Raw genomic sequence first — 23,917 nt, 5'->3', positions numbered from 1 at the left:
GAAAAAACATCAAATAGGGAGTTTTCTCCTGAAAAAGAAAACCAAAGCTAGAGGCATCACAATCCCAGACTTTAAGATGTATTACAAAGCTGTAATCATCAAGACAGTATGGTACTGGCGCAAAAACATACACTTAGATCATGGAACAAAACAGAGAGTCCAGAAATGAACCCACAAATGTATGGCCAACTAATCTTTGACAAAGCAGGAAGGAATATCCAATGGAATGAAGACAGTCTCTTCAGCAAGTGGTGTTGGGAAAACTGGATGGCAACATGCAGAAAAATGAACCTGGACAACTTTCTTACATCATACACAAAAATAAACTCAAAATGGATGAAAGACCTAAACATAAGACAGGAAGCCATCAAAATCCTCGAGGAGAAAACAGGTAAAAACCTCTTTGACTCTGGCCACAGCAACTTCTTACTCAACATGTCTCCAGACATAAGGGAAACAAAAGCAAAAATGAACTATTGGGACTTCATCAAAATAAAAAGCTTCTGCACAGTGAAGGAAACAATCAGAGACACTAAAAGGCAACACATGGAATGGGAGAAGATATTTGCGAATGACATATCAGATAAAGGGTTAGTATCCAAAATCTATAAAGAACTTATCAAACTCAACACCCAAAAAACACACACCCAAAAAAAATCCAGTGAAGAAATGGGCAAGAGACATGAATAGACACTTCTCTAAAGAAGACATCCAGATGGCCAACAGACACATGAAAAGATGCTCAACGTCACTCATCATCAGGGAAATACAAATCAAAACCACAATGAGATACCACCTTACACCTGTCAGAATGGCTAACATTAACAACTCAGGCAACAACAGATGTTGGCAAGGATGCAGAGAAAGAGGATCTCGTTTGCACTGCTGGTGGGAATGCAAACTGATGCAGCCACTCTGAAAAACAGTATAGACGTTCCTCAAAAAACTCAAAATAGAACTACCCTACGACCCAGCAATTGCACTACTAGGTATTTATCCAAGGGATACAGGTGTGCTGTTTCGAAGGGGCACATGTACCCCAATGTTTATAGCAGTGCTATCTACAATAGCCAAAATATGGAAAGAGCCCAAATGTCCATCAATGGATGAATGGATAAAGAAGATGTGGTATATATATACAATGGAGTATTCCTTGGCAATCAAAAAGAATGAAATCTTGCCATTTGCAACTACGTGATGGAACTAGAGAGTATTATGCTAAAAGAAATTAGTCAGAGAAAGAAAAATATCATATGACTTCACTCATATGAGGACTTTAAGATACAAAACAGGTAACATAAGAGAAGGGAAGCAAAAATAAAAATACGGAAGGGGATAAAACATAAGAGACTCTTAAATATAGAGAACAAACAGAGGGTTGCTGGAGGGGTTGTGGAAGAGGGGGGATGGGCTAAATGGCTAAGGGACAATAAGGAATCTACTCCTGAACTCATTGTTGCACTAGGTCCTGACTAATTAAAAAATTAATTAATTAAATTAAAAATTAAAAAAAGAATGAAAGTCAAAAGATGACAAATATGAAAAAGGGGTTGAAATATGGGAGAGAACAGGTGAAGGTCCAGCATTCACTTAACAGAAATTCTACAAGGGGAGCAAAGATAGAATGGAGAAGACACAATTTTTGAAAAGAAAATGGCTGAGGATTTTCTCAAAAATAAAAAAAAAAATGAATCTTCAGATTCATAAATCACAAGTTTTAAGCAAGATTTTTAAATGTCTAAATTAGACATATTGTAGCAAAACTGATAAACAGCAAAGACAAAATAAAACTGTAAAGTAAGTAGAAAGAAAAGGCAGATTACTAACAAAATTAACAGAAATTATGTTCACAGCAAAACTCAAAGCAAAAATTGGAGAACAGGCAATTGTGAACTATCCTAAATGTTGACCAGAAACCAACGAAACAAACAAACAAACAAATAAACTGACCGTCACTCTAGTATTCTATACTGTTTAAACCATTATTCCTGAGTAATAAGAGAATAAAGATATTTGCAAGCAAAGACTCAGATGGCTTATCACTGCATACCCAATGGAAATGACTCCTAAGAGAAAGAGATTACATGTAGAAGAAAAGAGAAGAGATACAAAGAAATAGCAAATGAGGCAAATATAAATGTTTACTATAAAATAATTATGATAAATTGGAGAATATAAAAAGGAGCTAAACTACTGGACAATAATAGATGAGAATGGATGGCAGGGATAGTGGGAGGTCAACATTCTAAGAATCCAGTGTCAATTAGGGGGCAAATTTGACACTATTAAGTCTGGTTTGTAGACTTAAGAGTAAGCATTAGAATGTTTAATCTCTGATGTACCTAGGTGGCTCAGTCGGTTGGCCATCTGACTTTGGCTCAGGTCGTGATCTCCTGGTTTGTGGGTTCAAGTCCTGCAACAGGCTCTGTGCAGACAGTTCAGAGCTTGAAGCCTGCTTTGGATTCTGTGTCTCCCTCTCTCTCTGCCCTCCCCCACTCATGCTCTGTCTTCTGTCTCTCTAAAAAATAAACATTTTTTAAAAATGTAAAAAAAATTTAAAAAAAATTTTTTTAATGTTATCTTTATTTTTGAAACAGAGAGAAACAGCATGAGCAGGGGAGGGTCAGAGAGAGAGGGAGACACAGAATCAGAAGCAGGTTCCAGGCTCTGAGCTGTCAACACAGAGCCGAACGCGGGGCTCGAACTCATCAACCTCAAGATCATGACCTGAGACGAAGTTGGATGCTCAACCAACTGAGCCACCCAGGCGCCCCTAAAAAAAATTTTAAATAGCCAAGATATGGAGGCAACCAAAGTGTCCACCAATAGATAAATGGATAAAGAAAATGTGGTATATATATACACAATGAAATATTACTCAACCATAAAAAAGAATAAGATCTTGCCATTCACATGCCATTCACATGCCATTCACATGCCATTCACATGACAAGATAAACCTAGAGGGTACTAACCTAACTGAAATAAGTCAGACTGAGAAAGACACAAACCATATGATTTTCATTTATATCTAAAAAACAAGGTAACAGAAAGCAGAATCCAACCCATAAATAGAGAACAAACTGATGGTTACCAGAGGGACAGGGAGTGGGGGGATGGGCAGAATGAATAAAGGGAGTAGGAGATAGAGGCCTCCAGTTACAGAATGAATAAACCACGAGAATAAAGGTAAAGCATAGGGAATACAGTTAATGTTACTGTGATAGCATTGTACATAACAGAGGGTAGCTACACTTGTGGTGAGCAGAGCATAACATATAGAGAAGTGGAATCACTATGTTGTACACCTGAAACTAATGTAATGTCTTGTGTCAAATATACTCAAAAATGTTTTAACAAAAAGGCAAGAGAAGTGCCAGCCTGGATAAGATGGCACAGAGCCATTTCTCCATGCTTCTCCCACGGGGCACAACTACAAACCCTGGAAATAACAAAAAGCAACCAAGAAGAATTCTCAAAGATGGAAAGAGGAAGGAAAACTGGCTTAGTCCCCCAAACTAGGACTGGAGGCATAGCACAGTGTAGGGCACCTTCTGTCTTCCCAACAGAAGATGACCCAGGCCTAACATTTCTTTCCCAGGCCCCCATCCTCAACTTAGTATGACAAGGTGGCACAAGTAGGCTCATGCTTCCTCTGGTTGGAACAGGAGTCCCTCCAACACTACTGAGCAAACCCAGCACCACCAGCAAGGGGATCAGTCAGGAGCCCCACTGACAGTAGTGGCTGAGGAGGTATTCTCCTTCCTCACCAGACCTGAGACTCTCCAACCCCAGCCCAGATAGTATCTTGGAGGTACCAGCAAGAATGGCCTGGTTACAAGAAGTAGCCCAGTACAAGAAATCTCTTCATGTCTGGGAGCCTGAGATTGCCCTCCCCTGCAGATGGCCCAGGGGCGGGATGAGGGACAGGGAAGTGTAGGCAAGAAGGCTTCTACCACAACAAACGACCTAGGCAAAGAAGCTTCTTTGTGCCCTTGAGCCAGACTCCCCTCCTTGACAGGGAGACACTGAGACTGCTGGGGGGAACCATGACTATAAGCAGGGACCCCAAATCCTCTTTGTACACATGGGCCTGAGATTCCTCTCCTCACCCCACCCACCTGCAAAGAGGCATGAAGGCAGATGGGTGGCAGGAACAAGAGGTATTCTGCCACAGTTAGTACCCAGCCCTGAAAGCTTCTTCACCTCCCTCTGCAGACAGGAGATCCTACTTTCTGACCCAAAGACATCAAGGTAGCTGGGGGGCATCCACACACACAGTAAGTGCACAGCTCATGAGGTGCTTTCCAACCCTGCCCACAGATGGATCCCACCAGAAAAACACATAGCCAGAGAAACTTCTCTGTCCCCAGGAACTTGAGGCTCCTCTTCCCAATCCCTCAACCTGAACAAACCCCCTACACCCCCAGACAAAGCACCACCTTGTGCCAGCAGGAGCCCCAACAACACCAGATAAATCAGAACAAAATATTACTTCCAAAGTTCTGAAAATTCAACTGCCATTAAAACCACAGCCAACAAAAAGTGGGCCCAGACCTGTGCATAGACATAACTAGATTTAACAGAACCCAAAGTCTCTCAACATAAGAAAAAGTAAAAGTCAAGAAAATCACAACCTGAATGAGAAAAATCACTCACCTGACACCAACACCAAGATGAATCAGATGTTGAAATTATCCAACAAGGATTTTGAACCATATATTAATCATGTTTTTCATATTTAATGATGTTTTGACCTGGCTAGCCAGAAAGAGATTGCACTCCCAGGGCTACCTAATTCCTAAAAATAGTAAGCAACTCACCAGCAAACTTACCCTTCAGATGCAAACCAACCAATCCAGAGTCCATAACCCCAACCTTTATGGAACTGTCACACCAAGGCAATATTTCTCCTACCCTAAGTCAACTGAGAGTCAGGTACCAGACAACTAGGGACAGCCTCTCTTCCCCAGAAACTGCTGGAATTATTCAAAGTAGCCAATCCTAAACTGTTTGCCCTGCCCTGCCCTGCCTTTCTTTCAGAAATCCCCCAAAATGCCATGGCCTATGCCTTCCTTTTGTTACTTCCTGCCTCCTGAACAACACAGGTACTTCCCCACCTCTGTGGCCTTACATGGCATGCCTCTTAGGGAAAGTGTGAGTAACATTAAATTTCTTGCAATGACATCAACCTCTTCATGTCGTCATTCAGTCACCTTTATAAATTAAGACTTGGCACAAAATCAACAATCATAAAAATGCTTCAACAACAAAAAATTACAAACAAGTGAAAAAATTGAAAAATCTCAGTAAATAAATAAAAGTAATTTTAAAAACAAATGGAAACAATAGAATTGAAAAAGCCAATCACGGAAAAAAGGAACAATGGCTAGGCTCAAAAGTAGTGTGAAGATGATAGAAGATAGAATCAGGGAACCTGAAGACAAACTAACAGAATTTACAAGATAAAGAATAAAGAAGGAAAATAAACTAGTATAGCCTCAGGGACCTCTGGGGGAAAACAAAAGAGTTAACATTCATTATCATCATGGTCTCAGGGAGAAGAGAAAAGAGATTGAGTTTGAAAGAATATTCAAATCAATAATGGCCAAAAACTTCCCAAATTTGGCAAAAGACACAAACTCACAGATTTAAGAAACTGAAAAAATACCTAGCAAAATAAACCCAAATAAATTCATGCCAAGAGTGCATCATAATTAAATTTCTGAAAACTAAGGACAAGAAGAATCCTGAAAGCAGCTAGAGATGGCATCCGAGATGGCAGTGTAGGTGGGTCCTGGGCTCACCCCCTCCTGTGGACACACCTAACCTATAGGTGCAGATAAATCATTTCCCTCTCCAGAAGATCTGAAGACTAGATGAACTGCTCTCCAAAGGACAAAAGTGATGAGGTTTTTGGGAGTGACAGTGGGGTTTGTGGTGTCTGGAGCCGACAGTCAAGAAAGAATTCTTGAAGACGTCTCCAGGGCAAAAATGTGATTTTATTAAAGCACAGGGACAGGACCTGTGGGTGGGAAGAGTTGCCCCGGGACCATGAGGAGGCTGGGACCATGAGGAGACTGGGGTTGGGGGAGGTAAGTCCAGGGGAAGTTTCCAATGAGATTTTCATAATGCTAAAGAAGCCTCCCAGGATCCCGGAGGCCTGGCTATTGTCAAGCTAGGGTTGTTTTTCCTTCTAGCAGAGCATTATCATTAAGACATAGGGAGTTACTCCTGCCTGGGTGGCTCAGTAGGTTGAGCTTCCGACTTTGGTTCACGTCATGATCTCCCAGTTCCTGGGTTTGAGTCCCGTGTCAGGCTCTGTGCTGACGGCTTAAGCCTGGAACCTGGTTCACATTCTGTGTCTCCCTCTCTCTCTGCTTCTCCCCTGTTTATACTCAGTCTCTCAAAAATAAATAAAGATGAAACCAAAACAAAACAAAAAGACATAGGGAGTTACTCTGCCTACCTCCAGTATTTGTCAACGGGCTGCAGTTTATAAGGAAACTTAATTCTACCTGCCTTTTCCTTCTGCCTTTGTTCACCACCTCACTATGGAGGGATGATGGAGACTTAGGTCCTGCAGCACTAAGATCTCTATCAGTTAACCCTTTGTTTTCCCCTTTCCTCTGTTCTTGGGCAGCCAGAGTGCCTGAGGAATATCCCCACATATCCCACCAGGGGGTGGGGGGCTGTTTGTGGCCTGTCAGCTTGCCTTATGCTCCCTCATCAAAAAGGACACATCAAGAGGTGTAGCAGACCAGGCACCTGGATGGCTCAGTCAGCTAAGCGTCCAACTCTGGATTTCAGTTCAGGTCATAATCTCACCAGTCTGTGGGTTCGAGCCCTGCATGGGGCTCTGAGCTGACAACAAGGAGCCTGCTTGGGTTTCTCCCTCCTTCTCTCTCTGACCCTCCCCTGCTGCTCTCTTGCTGACAACACCCTCTCCAGCCCAGCCCCTCTCCACTCCAACCCCCATGCCCACGTGCCCTGTGGCTCCCTCACATCCTGGCAGGTCTGTCCTGAGAGTCCCTGTGCCCCAGATTACCAGCTCCAGGCCTTACAGGACCATCCCTCTGCCTAGACCTCTGTCCTGCCCTCCAGATGCTCCCATAGGACATTCAGGAGAAATCCCACACCTCACACAGCACACTCCCAACGTCTCTGCCCCCGTCCTACCCAGAGGCCCCAGGATGAGGCCCAGGATCCTGGTCAGGGATCACTCCTCCATCCTCCAGCCAACCCTCAGCAAGTCCTACAAGGGTCACTTGACAACAAATCTCCAATTATTCCAAGGTTTGGCCTCCACCACACAGCTGCCAGCTCCTCCCAGCGCTTCTCCAAGTTCTCTGTCCCCAGAGCCACCCTGCTAAAGCCACTCATGGCTCCGCCATAGTCTGGAAACCCAGCATAACCCCTGCCCTCCAATGCAGCCCCTCCCAGCACTGTGCAGCACCCACTAAGCTGGGGTGGTTGCTCCACAAGGCAACAACCTGGTCTCTCTAGTCTCATGCCCCAGTGCCTAGCACTGAGCAGAGCCCAGTGTGTGTTGAGTGCATGGGTGGTGTACTCTGGCCTAAAATAGAGGGGAAGACTTGAGTGAGTCTGGCAGGGACTGTGGGCATAGCCTCGGGGCAGGGTGGGGGGGCATTCAGGAGGCACACTGCCCTTTCATGTGGAGGAAGCAGCAACCACAAGGCTGGACAGGGCCTGAGACAGGGCCTACAGTGGCAGGACAGACAGGGCCTAACTGTGTAGACTAGACCTGTATGGAGGGTCCTCAGGGCCTGGGAGGCCCAGGCCAGGGCTCACAGATGGACTCAAAGCTTGGAGTTTGCAGAAGCTTTGTGGAGGGAGGGCCAGCATGAGAGAGGCACCTTGGGAGGAGTGAGAGTTGGGCATGAACCTCACATCCTTCATGACAGCCTACATGGTGCTGGGGGCTGTCCTTGTCCCCATTACACAGACACTACCAGATTCCCCTCCTCAGGGCCTATGTGGCTCACCCTGGGGTGTTAGGAAAGGACAGGGAAACACTCTCCACCTGGACAGTCTTGGAGTGACTGACATTCAGCAAGCCCCTTCTCCTCTAGGGACGGCACCTAAGGCCTCCTCAGCCCCGAAACACTGGAGACAGAAGATGGGAACATGGAGCACTGGCCTCAGTCCAGGGGAGTGAGCAGGGAGCGGGAATGTGGGTACAGGGGCTCTGTTTCTGCAGTCAGACCCACACCACGATCCAAGCATGTCTTTTTTGGGGCTAAGTGTGGGAGCCCTGGGAGACAGGGCAGACCTGGGAGGGGTTGACAGCAGAGACATTCCTGAGGCTGCTCTGACACCCAGTGGTGATTCTCAGAACCAGCTGCTGCAAGGAGGAAGTGTAGCTGCTCCCCAGCAGAGAAGTGGGACAGGGGGCAGAGAAAGGCAGAGAAGGGGTGGGGTGGGAGAGATTGAGGGAAGGACAGAAAGAGAGAAGGAGAGAGTGGGTGGGAGAGGGTGGGAGGAGGAAGTCTATTTTAGGCCAATGGTTCTCAAGACTTGAACTTGCAGTGGAATCAACTTGAGGGCTGAGTTGCTGATTCAGGTCTGGGCTGAGCCAGAGTTTGCATTTCTTTTTTTTTTTCTTTTCTTTTTTTTTTTTTCTAAGTTGATTTATTTTGAGAGAGAGCATGAGTAAGGGTGGGGCAGAGAGAGGGAGAGACCAAATCCCAAACAGGCCCCGTGTTGGCAGCTCAGAGCCCGACATGGGGCTCAAACTCCCAAACCGTAAGATCATGACCTGAGTCAAAATCCAGAGTCAGATGCTTAACTGACTGAGCCACTCTCAGGTGCCCGTAGAGTCTGCATTTCCAGTAGATTTCTGGGGGAGGGGGGCTGCTGGTGGTCTGAGACCACACTCACAGAACCACTCGTTTAGGAAAGGAATGGAGGGGAAGAGAAGGAACATCTGGGCTCCTGCTATGTGTCTGGGGGCTGGTTCTGTCATTATTATACTGAGACTTGGGGAAGCCCCCAAAGTCCTTCCCACGGTCCTTCCTTCACATCTGCCTTGTACCTGCCACCCCCATCGTGGCATGAGAGGCGGCTCCTGGGAACTGGGATGAACAGCCTGTGGGTATGGGGACCATAACCACACCTTCCTGCAAGGATCCAAGGCCTCAGCCTCCCACTGTGTTTGGCACACATTCTCTGTGCCCATGACATGCTCACCTGGCCTCTTGACAATCACCAGAAGAACCAGGTAGGGCCCTGCCTGGTTGGCTGCTCAGGAGAGCCCAAGGCTCACTGCCCACTAGGGGAATGGCCCTGCTTAATTAAGGAATGTCATCTGGATGACTAGGGCTCGGGGCAGGGGGGGCAGGGGGTGCCTCTGACCTGACTTACCACTGGCCAGGTAGAGGAACAGCCAGAGAGCCATGCAAAGTGTACCAAACACTGCCTCCCACTGTGTCACTCTCCTCCTTGCTGTTTTCACCCGGAAGGGGCAGAAAATCTCCCTAGGCACAGCAAGGATGGAAGGGAGGTGCCCCTGGCAGAGAAGAGAGGAAGGCATAAGTGTTCTGGAGAGGCAGGGCTTGGGGACCCTGGGACTGGGGCATTGAGGCTGGAAGGAGTACCCTGGGGTTTGGTGAAAATGAAGACTCCAGTCTACCCTGAACCCCTCTGGCCTTTCCGGACTTGAGCCCCAGGGATATGCACTTGTTATCAGTACCTGGGCTCTACAGTTTGGACGAGAACACTCATGTTCCTGAGCCAATTCATGCCACACACCATACCCCAGGTGAGGCAGAGAGGTCTGTTCCTCCCAGTGATTGAGGAGACAAGGTAAGTCACACAGAAGCAAGCAAAAATGTAAAACTCTCTCAGCGAAGGGAGGAGGAACAATCAGGGGCAATGATGTAATCTGCCACAAAGCCCACTATTTGGTGTGATAAATGAGTTTAAGGTATTAAAGAACAAATGAGTGAAATGACCACATTCCTTGCTGGGAAGGGGGACTCTTCTCCCCTAGGCCCCAAGCTGCCTGTCAACTGGGGAGTAGGGAAAGAAATAATTGAACAAGAACAAAATCTGTGAGCAATGATGTTTGTGTTGTATGAACCAACAATTTACATGTAATTTGCAACCACCTACTGTACCAATCAGTAAATACTATGCAACTGAGGGTTAATATAAACTGATTTCCATTGAGTGTCAAGGATAGCTGGCCATTGTTATCTGCCATTCACTGGATGTTCATTGGCAACTGTCATCAGGACAGATTGCTCCTGAACTCGGACTACACTGTGTAGCTAGGGTCGTGTGACTAGCTCTTACCACTGGAATGTCTAAAGTTTGAGCACCACTGACAAGCTGAAGAATGGGTAGATCTTCACCACCTTTCTGTTCCATTTGGCATCCACGAAGGACTCCAAGACAACCAGTGTGGTCCCTAAATGATAGCCTGGGGAAATCAACCACAGGACTAGGAGTTGAACAGTAAAGCATTCAGCACTCAGCTCCTGAGATCTCAAGTGGCTTATCACAGCAGTCAGCCTCTGCATACAGTGACACAGACTCCCACTTCCAGGTCTTATGCTCCAGAGAAGCTTATCATCCATGAGTTCCACAGAGCCAACAGGAACACAACCCCTTCAAGAGCCCCACACTGGGATGAGAAACTTTTGAACAATATCCTTCATTATAGCATTGTTAGCAATAGCAAAAGTCAAATGGGTACTGGATGGAATTATAGGATAAATCAAATGAATGAGGAAGTTCTTTAAGTACTACATGGAAACACCTCAGATATGTTAAGTCGGGGAAAAGAAGAAAAGAGCTTTCATACATCAGTTTTCAAGGTATGATCCAAGGACTCCTTAGGGTACCCAAGACCCTTTCAGGGGGTCTGCTCAGTCCTCCCTTTCCAACTACATGTCTATGTGCAGCCATATTTCCTTCTATGCCTCAACTAACAAATCAAATCAGACCGAACACAGAAACATACAGGAGAATCCAGCTCGTTTCTATTAAACCAGATGCTAAAGAAATATCTTCAAATGTGAAAATGCTTTGCCTCAGATTTTGGTTTGGAAAATAATTTTTGTAAATTCTGTTATAGGTTTTAAGTTTCTAATTGTCTCAATTTTATTTCATAATATGGAAAATATTGATAAATATAACTCATGTTTAAAAGCTCTTTGGAGGCCTTAAAATTTTAAGTGTAAAAGGATCCTGCGACTAAAGTGTCTGGGTACCACTGGTGTATATATCAACCTCTGTGTAAAAAGGGGAGAAAAATAAGAATATTTTTTGTACTAGACTATATATGCATGAAGGATAACATGAAAGATAAACCTTCATGAGAGAACCTCTCTTCTCAAGAGAGGGTAGGAAATGGGCAGATGGATAACCCATTACTAAATCTTTGTTTTTAAAAAAAATTCTGGTGCTATGTATAACTTACTCAAAAAAATTTTATACAGCTGGAGGCAGCAGGGGTCAGCATGACAGATGACGATAAAGTCAAGCTGGAGAGGGAAAGGGCTGTGGTCTGTGTGTGGAGTGTCTACCCTTCTCCACACCCAGAAAGTGTCTCCTGGCAAAATACTGGAGGATTGCTCTCTAAAGAAATGAAACCAAGAGACTCAAAGTTTCTGGTATAAATAAAACTCCTCATCTTAAACTGTAACACGCAACCACACATCACCATTTAATGAAAGTTTGCAATAGGTGAGGTAAACAGAAAAACTAGCCCAGAGGAAACTGTGGTAATTCAGGATCTAGAGATTTAATTTGCGGATGGGGAAAGGGAAAAAAAAAAAATACACAGTCATGCAACCAAAGACATGTAGTTGGAAGAAGTTACTGAATCTGCACTGCCAAGTGGATCTGGTTCAGGATGATCAGTTTTCTCATAGTCATCTTACAAGTATTACTACACATGCCATCCATATGTCCCTGTGGAAATTACACCTTTATAGGACATGGCATAAGGAAAAAGAATATGCTTTCATATCAGATATAAACCCATTTCACTTACTACCTGTGTGCTCCTAAGAAAAATATTTAACTTCTGAGCCTGTTTCATCCAGTGTAACCTGGACAATAGTGCCTTATAGAGTTACTGTAAGAATCTAATGAGTCATTCTTTTCTGATGTGATAATACATTCCCCAGCACTCAGGGATTTCTAAGTGCCATTCTTTTTTTTTCAATCTCTTTTTAATGTTTATTTATTTCTGAGAGACAGAAAGGCAGAGCACGTGTGGGGGAGGGGCAGAGAGCAAGGGAGACACAGAATCCAAAGTAGGTTCCAGGGTCCAAGCTGTCAGCACAGAGCCCTATGCGGGGCTCCAAATCATGAACCATGAGATCATGACCTGAGCCAAAGTCAGACACTTAACCAACTGAGCCACCCGGGCGCCCCACTCAGTAACTGCCATTCTTATTGCCCATGATGCAGCAGAAAAAACTGACAGTGTGTTACTATAATTTTTTTAAAAAATGGATTGGTAGTTGCCAGAAGTGGGGGTGGATAGTGGGAGAAATAGGTAAGCTGGGTTTTATTTAGTTTAACTAAATTTAATTTAAAAAAACAGAAGTCACAATGCAACCTGCTTTAAGGTTAACCATTTAATGTATTAACATTTTCACTTATAAACATACAATTTGCATATACAGGGAAAATAGGTTCTGTGGACACAAGAGATTATGAGAGGGAAGCAATCAGAAAACAGATCAATTCTAGGGGGGGGGAGAAATGGAACTGCATTCCATGCCTGTGTCTACATAAACTTGGGAAGGAGAAAGAAAAATGAAACAGGATCATAACTGATGTAGAAAATAAACTTAGGCCATTCGTCTCAACCATGGTTGAGACCAGTGTCTTGGGTCCAGGTCTGGCCTGTTTCAGGATGATCATCTGAAACACAGCCACTGGTCTTTCTTTTCTCCTTACTATCTAAGACTCTGAAGTTCACTCCAGTAACCAAAAAACAATCAGCTTGGCATGTGTGCAATGTCAGTGGGCAACTTCTTCCACACATGAAAGTGAGAAAAGCTTACTCACACCTGAACAAGTTCCTTCCACCTCATCTAACTTTTTTTGATTTAGGATTACCTAAATTGAGGCAATCACAAAGCTGGCATCTACAGAAACTGGACCAAGGAAATGAAGTATCTCAGCCCATCTTTATACCTACTATGCATTTCCTAACAGCATCAAGTCACTGGCAACACTGAATTTCCAGGTTCAACTGTGGCTGCCCAATGGGGCTGGCCAACAGAGTGCACACACATGTGCCCAAGCTTCAGTTTACACCTGCCCCTTCCATCAGAGGGGGGACTCTGCTTCCCAGGCATTTCAGCAACATAACTCAGTACCCTGTGGTTCCAGGAACTCCAAGTTCAAAATCAATACCCCAATACCACATTAAAAACTGTTTAATATTTTATTAGTAAAGCATACAGCTCTTAATAATGACTATCATCTAAACAAAGCCATTCTTACTACAAAGGATGTAAAATCATAAGAGCAACATTTTTAATCATCAAAACCAACCTTGTCACAAATCACAGTTGGCAATTTTCCACTGTCTCAAATATCCAAAGGGGTGACAGTCAAGTGCACCTCCTTTCAACTAGAAACAGACTCTACAGTGTAAGTTCAGCAGAACTGCCCAGGAAAACAGACCTGACATCAAGGTCGTTTGGCAGATGGCTTCATATGGACATCTATTTAAGTCTGCTCAGAGATGGAGTCAGTTGACCTATGAAACAAGTTATGTATGTAACTGGCCACAGAAAATAAAAACAGAGTTTGTGCTACTAGGGAGTGTATTTTGGAGTGCCAGCGTAGGGACTGTCACTGTGCTAAACTGCCTTGGTGGAAGTACATTTTTTAAAGCTTGCGGGACAGAAGACTGGACTAATTTTGGGCTTTACAAATTCATATAAAGAAATAACAGAAGTGTAGGATTATGGGTTTTCCAGAGCTTCACACATAGCTGGGGCTCAAAATTACATGGTTTAAGCTTCTGTGTCAGGAATAAAAACAAAGCCCATGTCCTGGTCAAGCTGAGTAATACCTTGACAGAAGGTTATTCATGTTCTTAGGCAATCATTTCCCATCTGTAACCTGAGTCTCCCCAACAGCCATGGTCCCAAGAGCCCCCACTATCCATCACCAGGGCTCCATGAACCCCAGTGCTTGGGGGACAATCACAGTGCCCCAGTCCTGCACAAAGCAGGACACCTGCTCTTCAGAAGGACAGAAGAGAGGAAAAGAGCACCCTCTGCACAGTGTGATCCCCAGAGGCCTGACACAGTCACACTGTAAGTATGGCTCTCATTCCATTTCCTCACCACTCTTAATACCACTTTCTCAACAAGTAGCAAAATAAGCTATAAGTAGGCTGATGTGGCAATAAAAATATCCAAAGCAGACACTAAAAACATAGGGTCTTCTCTGAATAAAGCACATCTACCTCCACATACTTCAAACTGTTTTGGCTTCTTCAAGTTTTAAAGGATAAAACTTTGAGGCTCAAGCCAATTCCTAATATGGGATATTTTCCAAGGATCATACCAAAAGAACAAAGAATAAAATGAAGAAGCATCATTTTAAGAGGAAGTGGGGAGGAAGGTGGGGAGGGAGGGAGGAGGGCGGGGAGGGGGGCTGACCCTACCCCATCATCCTGAGCAGTCAGCCTTGCTGGCCCCAGAGGTCCTGGGGATACCACCCCACTGCCTCAGGGAAGTTCCTGGTTGCTTACCAGTCCACAACTCCTGAAGTTACATGCAGCCAGCTCTGATCCAAGGCTTCAAAGTTCAATGTTACACAGAAAGAAGATGCAGTTCTCCTTGCCACATTGCTCACTCATACATCACCATATATAAACAGAACACTAAATTATCCCTTAAGCACTATACCTAACTCTGAAAAGAAAATGCCATTCTAAATAGGTATGTCCAAAATAAGGTATTCCAAGAGTTCTAGAATGAAACTCCTGGAATGAGCCAGTGCCCCAGAGATTCCATGTTTTAGCTAAACACAAATCAGAAGCCTTCTCTACAGTACGTGTATGGATTAGTTAGAACTATGATGTCATCACTTTCAAAAGAACAATTAAACTATTATTAAAAACATTTATCACCAACAGAAATGCCCTGCAAATTATATTATTGCACACAGGGTATCAGAAGCTATGCACATCCAGATCTGAAGGACTCTAGAAGACCCAGAACAGAGACCCTAAGGCCATGCCAGTGGCTGCTCCGGCCAGCATGCCCAGTGCCAGATCACTGTCGCTGTCTCGATACCGCTCCCGAATGATGATCTGGTTGGCAGGCTGTTGTCCATAAAGTCCTAAAAAAGAAGTGAAAAAGCAGATGTTGTGAGGAGCAGTTTGTGAAGTCCAACATTCCCTCATAAAGACAGTGTGCCCTGAAGTGGCAAAGGTCACATCTCCCTGCATGTGCATCCCTCCCCTACAGTGCTATCTTCCTCTCAACAGGTGTGTGGAGTCGCTGAGTGGGTGCTCCCCGGCTCTCCCCCAGAACAGGCCACGGTGACTGTCTCTAAGACTGCAGTAAGAGGAAACCAAGGTGCTCAACTTTCCAAGGTCCAAACCCCCAAATGCTGCAAATAGCAGGGTCCTAGTGCAGCTGTAAGCTCCAGTCCCCAATGTCCACTTCTCCCCCAAACACTGCAAACAGCAGGATCCTACTGCAGCTGTAAGCTCCTATCTCCAGTGTCCACTTCTGCCCTCCCCCAAACGCTGCAAACAGCAGGATCCTAATGCAGCTGTAAGCTCTGGTCTCCAATGTCCACTTCTGCCCTCCCCCAAACGCTGCAAACAGCCAGGGTCCTAGTGCAGCTGTAAGCTCCAATCCCCAATGACCACTTCTGCCCTCCCCAAATGCTACAAACATCAGGGTCCTAGTGCAGCTGTAAGCTCCAGTCCCCAATGTCCACTTCTGCCCTCCCCCAAACACTGCAAACAGCAGGATCCTAATGCAGCTGTAAGCTCCAGTCTCCAATGTCCACTTCTCCCCTCCAGTCACACTTATTAGGATGACAGGTAGATACAGGAGAGCATGGGAGATACACAGAGCCTGCATTGTGAGAGGCAAGAATCTCCACCTAAAGCTGAAAATGAAAAATCCATTTAAAAGCTAATTAGCTTCTTGATATTCATGTAAACCATTTTTAAATTAGACCTTAAATCTGCTAATAAAACTTGCTCATTTTTAATCATAGGTCTTTATGGGGGAAAATACTTACGTTAAGGGGAAAACTTCTAAAAGCAAACTTTAAACAACTTTAATATTTAATTTGCATGACTAAAGTTTACAACTGGAAATGTACTATTTGTTCTGTTCTATACTTCACAGCTATACTATCTAACAGCTAATTAGCTTTAAAATTACTCAAATATAAATAATGTTAACTTCCCTCCCTGACCTGCTGTTCCCTTAACAGTTCAACCCTAAGGGAGCAAGAAACTAATACAACAGTAATGTGTATATGTAGATGAAAACCAACAGCAAAATAAAGGCTAACATTTAGAAGTCCTTAGTACTCTAAGCAATTACAGTACTACAAGCATTTACATGTACTGACTCACTTAATACTAACAACCCTATGAGTTGAGTTTATTATTATACCCATTTTACAGATGGGCAAAAGTGAGGCACACAGGGGTTAATGGCAATAAGGGCATGCAAACCTAGGCACTCAGGCTACAAGTGTGCACTCATAAACCACTAAAGCTCAAATATGATGGAGGAGAAGAGAAGAGAAAAGAAAAAACACCAAAGCTGCATAGTAGAATAACACCACTATAAACAAAGGGCTGATCAAGTACAGGTAACAGCACTGGAAGCAAACAATGTTTTATGCAATGTTTACCTTTCAAAATTGGTGAGCTAGTAGTATTTACTTTCACTGCCTTGAAATTTAAAAGTTTTCAATTAGGCAAATGGAACTATGAAATGTAGGATAGTAGGAACTTGCAAGCTGACTTAATTAGAAGATCCCTTGGACAATCTAAATCTACATTCCCTCAGTAGATCACATCAAGGGCCTCCTGCACTACATGACCAGGAGAGACCTCTCCTGCAGCTCCTGCTTGCCTCTGCTCCTACCAGGAAGAGAAATCCTTACCCAAGTCAGCTGAGGACATTTCTAAGTTGTACATACTGTAGTTACCTAACTTAACTAAGCTTTACATAAATGGTCAAAATGTGAATGTGAAATAGGCAGCTATTGCTTCCAGGATAACTAAGTTCGATACTTTAGGGTGGACTGAATAAAGGCAGGTAACTCACAAATTACTATCAGAGCAAGGAAATGAGTAAACTAAAAAACTAAAAAAAGAATTTTAAAACCTAGACTTGTTTGTACTTACCAAGGGAAACCGCGATGCGGTGATATGTCATGAGCACAGTGTTTACAAGACAAGAAAACTCCAACCAAAGGAGCCAATGCAAAGCAAAATCCTAGAGCCCATGTCAAAAGACAGCCCATGAGCACAGTGTTTACAAGACAAGAAAACTCCAACCAAAGGAGCCAATGCAAAGCAAAATCCTAGAGCCCATGTCAAAAGATAGCTGAACACTGTCCACTAACACAGGTAAATTAAAACAGAACACTCATAGTGTGTACACAGCACCCTTTGTACTTTTTTAATTGGCTGACTGACCACTGGCTCCAATCATATTAAATAGAAGGCCTTGGGGCACCTGGGTGGCTCAGTCAGTTAAGCGTCTGACTTCAGCTCATGTCATGATCTCACAGTTCGTGGGTTCGAGCCCCACGTCCGGCTCTGTGCCAACAGCTCAGAACCTGTAGCCTGCTTCGGATTCTGTGTCTCCCTCTCTCTCTGCCCCTCCCCTGCTTGTGCTCTGTCTCTCTTTCTCTCTCAAAAATAAACATTAAAAAAAAAAATTTTTTTTTTTTTAAAAAGAGAGAAGGCCTTTACCCTGCTATATGCATGACTATGGTGTCTAAAGACCACATAATGTCATGAAGCTGGCCAAGCACTGGGGTATCCAGAAAGGGACTGAGAAGCTCCAATCTGGTCATCAGGACAAGGCTACTGGGGGATGACCACAAACTCAACTCACCCTCTCCACAGCAAGTATGCCTGCTAGATGGGTCACAACGCTAATGCTGAATGCCCATCTACTTCTTGACTCTGCCCTCTGCAGCAAGTAAATTGAGGGTGCTCATGAGAGGGCTATCTCTTTTTCTATGAAGAAAGGCAAGAGCAAGTAAAGAATCCAATTTACAGAAATTCCCTTTACTAGCACTTCTGCAAAACATCTGATCTTCTATACAGTAAGAAACAGCTGAGATTACCCCAGTCAGAGGTCTGGGGGCTGAGTAAGAAAGAAGTTCGCTCTCATGGCATGGTAGGCTAGGGCTTAAAACCCACCAACTGCAAGACAAACAGGCAAAGAGATCAAATTTGTAAACAATTATACCATGTTTATCTCTGCCAGTCAGCAGAAAATGTAAACTAAAGCAACCTAAGGATCCACTTTAGACCCAAGGAGGGTATCAAAACTTTTAGAGCTAATAACAATAAGCAGTCTTTCAGGACAGCTGAGAAACCAGTGCTTCAGGAACTTCCTAGAAGTGGTAGAAACTGGCAAATTTTACCAACACTGAAGAATATCTTCATTTTTGCCAATGTGATCAGCAGAAACGGTATCTCATTTCAATTTGCATTTCTTTATTAGTGAAGTTGAATTTTTTGTTATTAGTCATTTGCCTTTCTTCTCATGTAAATGGTCTCTGGCCTCAGTTGGACCAGTCTTAAATTATTCCCTTTTCAAACTCAGTCCATCATTGATTCCTCCCCACCAGGCTACATCTCCAATTCTATCATTGAAGTAGTAGAAAAAAATAAAAGTTCCTTTAAAGAAAAAAAAAAAAGAAAGAAGAAAAAAAACCATAATGCTAAGTGAAATAAACCAATTACAAAAATACACATACTATAGGATTCCACTTATATGAAATGTCTAAAGTATCCAAATTCACAGAAAAATAAAGTATAATAGTGGTTATCAGGGGCTGGGAGGAAGGAAAAGGGAAGTTGTTGTTTAACGAGTACAGTTTCAATATGGGAAGATGAAAAATTCTGGAAATCTGATGCACAACAATGTGAATGTACTGTACACTACTGAACTGTACAATTAAATGTACACTACTGAACTGTACAATTAAAATGGTTTTTAAAAAAGTAAATTTTATGGTACTTGTTTTTTTTTTACCATAATTAAAAATAATAACAATAGATTTTCTTCAAAAAAAGAAAGAAAGAAACTGGCAAACTGTTCTGAGAATCAACTGGGTAAATGGTATCAAGATTTAGGCGCCTGGGTGGCTCAGTCGGTTAAGCGTCTGACTTCAGCTCAGGTCATGATCTCGCAGTTCGTGAGTTCGAGCCCCGCGTCGAGCTCTGTGCTGACAGCTCAGAGCCTGGAGACTGCTTCAGATTCTGTGTCTCCCTCTCTCTGCCCTTCCCCTGCTCATGCTCTGTCTCTCTCTGTGTCTCAAAAATGAATAAACATTTAAAAAAAATTAAATAAATGGTATTAAGATTTACTGTAATACTGTCAGATGAAAGGATACAGTGTGGATTTCCCTCAAAACAATCCAGAGATGACAGGAGATGGAGGTGAAACAAAATTAGGCATGATATGCTAGCTGAAGGTGGTAATGGACAAATGACAGTTCATTACACTATTGTCCATACTTCTGCATGTTTGAGAAGCTTTCTAAATTTCAATGGTATCAAAAGAAAAATAAATGTCTATGCCCTTTAACACATTAACTTAATACACAGAAATGAAAAATGTATTCTAAGATTTAACAGGAATGAAAAAGAAAATCATTAGACATGTTCAAAGCAACATTTATGACTGCAAACAGGAAAAAGTAAACAGTTAATACTAGAAGATCACCCAATATAATATGCAGTCATTAAAAATACTTATGGAAATTATGTAACACTCAGAATACACAGAATTTTAAAATGAGAAAAGAAATGCAAAAGGTGATATAAGATTTCAATGACAAAAATTTATTTTGTATGGGGAAAGTAATTCAAACAAAAATAGTTGTGCTAAGATCACAGGGCCAACAAATACTTCATTTTTTAGCATCATCATTTTATTAGTTTTCAATTTAACATGAAAAAAAGTCAAAAAGTCACAGTCCATGCTAGTTGAGTGAACTACATCAGATTGCAGGAACAGATAAGCAGAGAACCTCTCATACTGGATGCTCACCTATGAGACACCAAAGTAACCACCACTAATTAGCAGGATACTTTGAGTCAGGGGGCGGCAGCCCTGGGCCTCTCTGGGAGATTAGCATCAGTGACCACTTACCTCTCTGGCAACAGATTCTACTTCCACTGCCGTGGTAAGACACTGCACTAGGTTTGTTCACAGCGCCCTCAGATTCAGATTCCCAACCGCTCTATGGGCTCAGGACTCTTGTAAGCTATTTGCCAGCTTCATTCACTTATACATTGATCCGATATGCCATGCCCACTGCAACCGCCTCTGCCTGACTTCCCTTCTCTGGGCTTCTGGGTGTGGCCTTGTTCTTCGGTCCATCAACCACATGATGGGGGCTCTTGGGCCCCCTCATCCTGACTGTAGGCTCTGGCCTCACAGCCAGCACTCTCCTGCACCTCCACCTTAGACCTCCCACTGCCCAAACTGCACCCAGGACTTGATGCTACCTACACAGGCCAGTTACTCACAACTACAATTTTCCTCAGGTAAGGTGAAAAATGGAAGTGCATCAAAAGCCTGGAATAAATGTAAGAACCTTCCAGGCCTTTATTTCACTTGCAAAATGGAGTATCGCCTCAGTAGTGATAATATTTGAAGGATGTTACCAGAAGAGAAAAAACAGGAGAAAGTTATCGTTTAAAATGGGATATAAGTGAATACCAGTAGGTACAAATTCTCTCCTTGGGAATAAATCTGGATACAACAGTGAAGTTTTAACAAGCCTACTCTGGGGCACCTGGGTGGCTCAGTCGGTTAACCGTCCGACTTCGGCTCAGGTCATGATCTTGTGGTTTGTGAGTTCGAGCCCTGCGTCAGGCTCTGTGCTGACAGCTTGGAGCCTGGAGCCTGCTTCAGATTCTGTGTCTCCTTCTCTCTCTGCCCCTCCCCCAAAAATAAATAAATGTAAAAATTTTTTTTAAATAAAAAAAAAAAAACATAAGCCTACTCCAACTTTATAAGACAACGTAAAAATACATAACTTTTTTTTTTTTTTAAAGCATAGTAGAATCATTTGTGGTCTATAACCAGAAGCACTGCTCACTTATCCTTAAACTAAGAAATACAATTCCTTCAGGCCTCACAGATCCACCCAGTAAATGAAGAGAAATAAGGAATGGAAGGTGGGCGTGGGGTACCTGCATACGGGTACTGGTAGGGTACAGCATAAGCCTGTCCACTTGCAGCATAGACAACTTGAGTTCCTGGAGGGTACGCACCACTGTATGGACCATAGCCATATGCCTGCTGAAAAGAAATAGGCCCATCAGAAATACAATTTCGAAGTTCAGCATCCACTCATAATAAAAATCACCAACAAAGCAGGTGGAGAGGGAATGTACCTCCACATAATAAAGGCCATATGCAACAAGCCCACAGGACATCACAAACAACAGTGTAAAGTTAAAAGCTTTCCTCTAAGATCAGAAACAAGACAATACGGTGCCTGCCCACTCTTACTATTTTTATTCAACATCATAATGAAATTTCATTGTGTTTCACTTCACTGCACTTTGCAGATACTGTGTTTTTACACATGGGAGGTTTGTGGCAACCCTACACGGACCACGTCTATTGGCACAATTTTTCCAACAGCATTTGTTCACTTCATGTCTCTGTGTCACATTTTGCTAATTCTCACAATATTTCAAACTTTTTCATTATTAATATCTTTCTTTTTTTGAGAGAGAGCAAGCAAGCGAGCATACAAGCAGGGGAGCAGGGCAGAGGGAGGGAGTGGGGGGGGGAGAGAGGGAGAGAGGGAGAGAGGGAGAGGGGGAGAGGGGGAGAGGGGGAGAGGGGGAGACAGGGAGAAGAGGAGAAGAGGAGAGGAGGAGAGGAGGAGAGGAGGAGAGGAGGAGAGGAGGAGAGGAGGAGAGGAGGAGAGGAGGAGAGGGGTAGGGGGGGAGACAATCTTAAGCAGGCTCCACACTCAGCACAGAGCCCACCACAAGGCTCAATCCCATGACCCTGGGATCATGACCTGAACCGAAATCAAGAGTCAGACATTCAAATGACTAAGCCACCCAAGTGCCCCGTTCATTATTATATTTGTTACAGCAATCTGTGATCAGTGATCTTTGATATTACTATTATAACTGTTTTGGGGTGTCACAAACCACACCATATAAATGGGCAAACTTAATAGATAAATCGTGTGTTCTGCTTGCTCCACCAACCACTAGTTCCTATCTCTCTCCCTCTCAGGTCCCCTATTCCCTAAAACACAACAATATTAAAATGAGGCTAATTTAGAAGAACCCTACAACGGTCTCTAAGTGCTCAGGTGAGAGGAAGAGTCGCAAATCTCTCGCTTTAAATCAAAAGCTAGAAAGGATTCAGCTCAGTGAGGAAGGCATGTTGAACACTGAGACAGGCCAAAAGCTGGGCCTCTTGTACCAAACAGCCAGGTTGTGAGTGCAAAGGAAAAGTTCTTGAAGGAAATTAAAAGCACTACTCCAGTGAACATACAAATGGTGAGAAAACAGAACAGTCTTATAGCTGATACAGAGAACGTATGAGTGGTCTGGGTAGAAGATCAGCCAAACCCTAATCCAGAGGAAGGCCCTGACTCTCTTCAATTCTGTGAACGCTGAAAGAGGGAAAGAAGCTGCAGAACAAAGTATGAAGCTAAGAGAGGTTGGTTCATGAGGTTTAAGAAAAGAAACCAGCTTTATAACATAAAAGGGCAAGGTAAAGCAGCAAGAGCTGATGTAGAAGCTGCAACAAGTTACCCAGAAGACGGCAGCTAAGATCATTTATGAAGGTGGCTACACCTAACAAGAGATTTTCAGTGCAGATGAAACAGCCTTATATTGGAAGAAGATATTATCAAGGATTTTCATAGCTACAGATGAGAAGTCAATGCCTGGCTTCAAAGGACAAGTGGACTCCCTTGTTAGGGGTTAATGCAGCTGGCAACTTTAAGTTGAGGCCAATGCTCATTTATCAGAGTTTCTGCTCTGACCATACTTTTTTTTTTTTTTTTTTTTACCTCCTGATGTTTTAGTATTCTCAGTTGTCCAAAAACAGAATAGAAATGTCAGAGAAAAAGAATCAGTAAACGTACTATAAAGTGGAATAGAGAGGAAAATATATTGAAGAAAAGAAGGTGCGTGTGGGTGGCTCAGTCAGTTAAGTGTCCAACTTCAGCTCAGGTCATGATTTCATGGTCCATGGGTTCGAGCCCCGCGTCAGGCTCTGTGTTGACAGCTCAGGGCCTGCAGCCTGCTTCAGATTCTGTCTCCAGCCCTCTCTGCCCCTCCCCTGCTTATGCTCTGTCTCTAAAATAAATAAACATTAAAAAAAAATTTTTTTAATAAAAAGAAAATGAACAGAATCTGAGACATGTGGGACATCTAACATCCATATCATTAGTTTCAAAAGGAAAAGGGGTGGGGCTGAAAAAAACATTCCAGAAATAATGGCCTAAATTTTCCCAAATTTAGCAAGAAACAAAAAGACAGTGAACGCCAAATAGGATAACGCCCCCAAAATCCATACCAACATACTATAGTCAAACTTCTGAAAACTAAGGACAATGAAAATAGCAAGAAACAAACAATGCATTACCTACATGGGGGGAAATGTAAATGATAGCAGATTTCTCCTTAGAAACCATG

At 43.3% G+C, this 23,917-nt stretch overlaps 1 protein-coding gene across 2 annotated transcripts in view; it reads right to left on the bottom strand.

Moving 5' to 3' along the window:
* Positions 1 to 12,596: 12,596 nt before the first annotated feature.
* Positions 12,597 to 23,917, bottom strand: part of LOC122228750 (pleckstrin homology domain-containing family B member 2) — a 48,869-nt gene continuing 37,548 nt past the window's right edge. The window contains exons 7-8 of one of the 2 annotated variants that reach the window (XM_042954032.1): positions 21,434 to 21,542; positions 12,597 to 15,348 (exon numbers count right to left, since the gene is read on the bottom strand). In XM_042954032.1, coding sequence (XP_042809966.1) covers positions 15,212 to 15,348; positions 21,434 to 21,542 — 246 coding nt within the window. In that variant the 3' untranslated portion in view covers positions 12,597 to 15,211. The remainder of the gene's footprint in view (positions 15,349 to 21,433; positions 21,543 to 23,917) is intronic. The other variant, XM_042954033.1, reaches the window with a different exon arrangement.

The sequence above is a fragment of the Panthera leo genome, chromosome C1, assembly GCF_018350215.1.
Source record: "Panthera leo isolate Ple1 chromosome C1, P.leo_Ple1_pat1.1, whole genome shotgun sequence".
Taxonomy (NCBI): domain Eukaryota; kingdom Metazoa; phylum Chordata; class Mammalia; order Carnivora; family Felidae; genus Panthera; species Panthera leo.
Note: the sequence above shows the minus strand (reverse complement) of the source record. Positions and strands in the feature narration are given on the sequence as shown.